Here is a 4,577-nt window from a genome sequence, read left to right as displayed (position 1 = left end):
TTATTATTATTATTATTATTATTATTATTATCTGCAGGGCCTCCTTTCTCTTTACCCTACTCAGATGTCTCTCAGGGAATACTTCAGAAGATATCTGAAGCCGCTAACTTGGTAACCCCCCCAAAAAAAATAAATTGTGAAGATTATTCTGTCAGCGTTAATGGCAATTGGGCTGTCTTGCAGATTGGACTTTTAATGGATGTTTTGGGGGTTGGGGTTTGTTTTTTTTTGTGTGTGTATACTGTGCGAGATTCGATGGCAATCCTTTGCTTCAACTGTTTTTTTAAAATAATTGTAAACTGGCCAGAATCTGAAATCATGTGGTGTACAGATTGATGCATAAATAAATGAGTCATTGAGATTAGACTGAGAAGTATTTGTAATAGTGGACTGGTTTCAAATAAAGCTTATGATAAGATGAATCGGGAATGGGTAAAGAACCCCGGCTGCAACAACTGTAAACAGGATTTATGAAAACTCAAAAAGTTATGGTTTCTTACTTAAAAAAAACCTCCATGTAAATTACATTAAGAAATGTTTGCTGTAGAAAATCTAATTATTAAAGACGGCTTTACTTTAGATTTAACCGAAAGTATGGTTGGCTTTTTTTTTTTTTTAAAAAAAAATGGGTTACAGTACATGCATGTTTGAAAAAGAACAACTGGAATAATTCAACCTCAGGAGACAAAAATAATGCTTACCATTGTCTTAGTCTACTAAATAATGAAAAAGATTTTTCCTCTTTGTTTTTATGTTCTGAACACTTTGTTCAGATTTCAGAGCAGCTGTTTTTCCATGCTCAATGCTGCAACCTTGTGATTCACTGATGTGATGAAAGATGAATTACAAGGATTATCCCAATCTTAAAATCTTGTTGACCTTCTAACTCTACTTCAAAAGCCAGAATATGTAAGGTAGACCTATAGTTTTGGGATTACGTGTGCCAATTTCTTTATTTGTGATCAGAATGTAGCAACGTTTTTTGGACTACTGACCAAGCCCCAAATATTAGAAAATAATATCCAGTAATTACATTTTTTCTTAACATTTTTCCACAAGTACAGGTTACTTTCCCCCCCCCCCAATCAGCCAAGGGTTTGTCCATTGGTTGTGACAGGAATTGTCTGACTGAGTCTGAGCCTGACATGGTGAGCTGAGAAACTGACTAGTCCAGAATCACCCAGTCAGTTTTCATGCCGAAAGCAGAACTAGAACTCACAGTCTCCTGGTTTCTAGCCTTGTGCTTTAACTACTAAATCAAGCTGCTTCTCATCCAGAAATTTCCTGATAGTTAGAACAATTAACCAGTGGAATGATATGCCTCCAGAAGTTGTGGGTGCTCCAACCCTGGAAGTTTTTAAGAAGAGATTGGACAACCATTTGTCTGAAATTGTATGCGATTTCCTGCCTGAGCAGGGGGTTGGACTAGAAGACCTCTAAGCTCCCTTCCAGCTCTGTTATTCTGTTAATTACAAAATCATAGTGGAAAAATAATACTGGCCCCACTTTCTCATATCTTTCACCTCCTCTGGGCTGTTTGCGCTTGCATGTTGTTCCTACTGATATTTTGGGAATAGGCTTTTGTCTAAAAAGAATACAAATTAAGACGGATTGGCAAAGATTGCCCATCCTGGATTAGATAATACTTTGCTGCATTGGCCAGTTGTCCAGCTGGGTGTAAGTCAATCTCTGGGTGCCTAAGTTATCCATGGCTTTTCCCCATCTCTTCTCCACATCTTTAAGTGGCAAGGGAGCTCTAATCCTAACCAAACCTGGGAAGATCAGGATTATTGGCCAGGAATGCATCCTTTTGAAATGAATTGCTGCAGATGATTGCAAGTATATTGTGTTTGCAGGGTTCGTGAAGATGGAATAATTGGAATTATGAATATGGAATAACCGACTCCTAACGACTTCAGGTATTCCTCCTTCACCATCTCTTGTTAATATATTTAAAACTGCTAATGCTGAACTTTCTGTTCTTTTACTTTTGCAGAGCAAAGCTGTTGGAGTAATGGCCAAAGTCAGTAGAGTAAAGACAGCTGCCAAGCTAATTCCAAGCAAAATGTGAGAGGGATGTCAATTTCTCTCAGAATATTTGGATCCCATACTATCCTCCACAAGGACATTTCCAAATTGAACTAAATTGGGTCTCCTCCAAAGTCCAACTACTATTAGGACGTATATCTTGACGGACACCAAGTTAGAGAAAGTAACACCACTCTTCTGAGTCCTTGCCAAGCTGACCTCCGATTACGTTCAAAGGAGATGATTGTGTAAAAAAAAAAATCCCAACCAGAAATATCTTGGAAGGAGGCGAACGTGAAACAATTAGGTTTCACAGATACTTTGGCCTGGAGGCCTCCCATTTAGTCACATTTCACTGCCTTTACGACATCTGATCAACTTCTGGCTCTTGAGCTACAGAACAATCGCTCCACTGTTCCTTCTCCTGCAATGCTCTACAGTGAAATGGAGAAAAGTAATAACCATAGTAGGATGTCGGTTCCATGTTTTCATTCTGATGTTAGCGATGCACTTTCAGTTCTCCTTATCCTTCCACGGGCAAGTTTTGTGGTCTGCGAAGTTGGGTGGGGATATATTTCTTCAGGTGACAGGAAGAGAATGTTTTCAATACTCCCTCAGAGGGGTATCTTCAGCCCATAGAAATCTACCCTACTTTTCATGGCCATAGTTGTCACTTTCAGAGAATCATAGGGCTGGAAGAGACCCTGGAGGTCTTCTACTCCACCCCTCCTGTCCAAGACAGGAGTCCTTCTACCATCCTGGACAAATAGTTGTCCAATCTTTTCTTGAAAACCTCCCACGACGGAGCACCCACAACTCCAGTTCCATTGATTAATCATTGCCAGGAAATTCCTCCCTAGTTCCAGATTGGATCTTCCCTCTGATGGGTTTTCACCCATTGCTTCTTGTCCTGGTCTCAGATGCAATGGAGAATAAATCAGAATGACAGAATAAGAAAGTTGGAAGGGATCTTGGAGGTCTTCTAGTCCAACCCCTTTGCACAAGCAGGAGACCCTATACCATTTCAGACAAAAGGTTGTCCAGTCTCTCCTTAAAAACCTCTAGTATTGGAGCACCCACAACTTCTGGAGGCAAGTCGTTTAACTGATTAATTGTTCTAACTGTCAGGAAGTTTCTCCTTAGTTCTAGGTTGCTTCTCTCCTTGATTAGTTTCCATCCGTTGCTTCTTGTCCTACCTTCAGGTGCTTTGGAGAATAGCTTGACTCCTTCTTCTTTGTGGCAGTCCCTCAAATATCGGAACACTGCTATCATGCCATCCCTAATCAATGCCCTCTTCCCTGTGACAACCCTTTAAGTAGTGGAAGACATCCATTAGGTCTCCCCTAAGCCTTCTACTAGGTGAGACATACATTTCCTTTTTGCTGGACTGTACCATTTCAAACTATAGGTCACAGAAGCAGCAGCAACTTGCAACTTGCCAGGTTAGATGGCCAGTTCTCTGATAAGGACCATTGGCATCCCTACTATTCAATTGCCTTTATGACATCTGATCAACTTCTGACTGTTGAACTAGAGAACGATAACTAACAGTAACTTGACATCAGGGATAAGATCTGGAATTTTCTGTGGCTACTACATGGATGGTACCAATTTCTATGGACTCTTCCTGGTTGCATCCCAAGCAGATGCATCTTTTTACATCATGCATGTTCTACCATTACCAACCTTATGTTTGAGCTCCTGTTGACTTCATCTCACTGATCAATCAAGTGAAGCTGGATTTGAAAGGAAGAGTGTCATAGCAATATGATAAACCCAATCGAATAGCAATGGTAAGTTACAAGTGGATGAGTAAAATAAATAAATACCTTATAGACATTAATGGGCAAAGCAATGAGGATGTAGAAGAGGTCTCCAAGAGCAAGGCTGGCAATGAGGACGTTGGGTCCGTTTCTCATGCACTTATTCTTATAGATGATCCTTAGCAGGGTGGAATTTCCAATGATACCCACCATGAAGATTGTACAAGAGACAAATGTGTTGATGTACTTGAAGGCTTCCCGGATTTCTGTTGGCTTCGTACACATGACTGGTAGTGGAGCTTGTGGGATGGCATCCCCAGGAAAGTCCTTTGACTTGTTGGAGGGGATTCTATGATCTGGGAAGATGCCTGCTTGGATAATTTTGAAAGTTGGATCATCTCCCAGAATCTCCAAAGCTATGGTGCTGTCTTTGAAGCTGTTGGCTGTCTGGCTGGAGACACTCAAGATCAGGCAGGAGGCTAACACCAGAGCAGTGAGATGTCTACCCATGGGGAAGCCAATTTCAAAAACCCACACAGTTTTGTGTGTGTTGAGCATTGCAGTGTTAACAATGTCTCCTAAGATGTCTTATTCTCATCTGCAGGTGGAAGACACTAGCAAAGAATCTGGATAACGAGAGAAAATAAAAAAGTGATATTAATATAAGCAAGATTTTCTTTTCATTTGATTATTGTTCACAGAGGATAAGGATAAGCAACCCACACAGCCCGTGGGTCTTATATACTCCCTGGTTGTTTGAGTGGATCTCAGAGCCTCTTCTACAAT

General features: G+C 40.6%; 1 protein-coding gene across 1 annotated transcript in view; it reads right to left on the bottom strand.

Moving 5' to 3' along the window:
- The window catches only part of LOC107293159 (endothelin receptor type B-like), a 13,326-nt gene extending 8,995 nt beyond the window's left edge, over nucleotides 1-4,331 (bottom strand). Inside the window, exon 1 of the mRNA XM_015822301.2 lies at nucleotides 3,858-4,331. Within this exon, the coding sequence (XP_015677787.1) occupies nucleotides 3,858-4,301 (444 nt within the window). The 5' untranslated portion in view covers nucleotides 4,302-4,331. The remainder of the gene's footprint in view (nucleotides 1-3,857) is intronic.
- Nucleotides 4,332-4,577: the final 246 nt, after the last annotated feature.

The sequence above is a fragment of the Protobothrops mucrosquamatus genome, unplaced genomic scaffold (genome assembly GCF_001527695.2).
Source record: "Protobothrops mucrosquamatus isolate PMUCROS unplaced genomic scaffold, P.Mucros_1.0 scaffold1520, whole genome shotgun sequence".
NCBI lineage: Eukaryota > Metazoa > Chordata > Lepidosauria > Squamata > Viperidae > Protobothrops > Protobothrops mucrosquamatus.
Note: the sequence above shows the minus strand (reverse complement) of the source record. Positions and strands in the feature narration are given on the sequence as shown.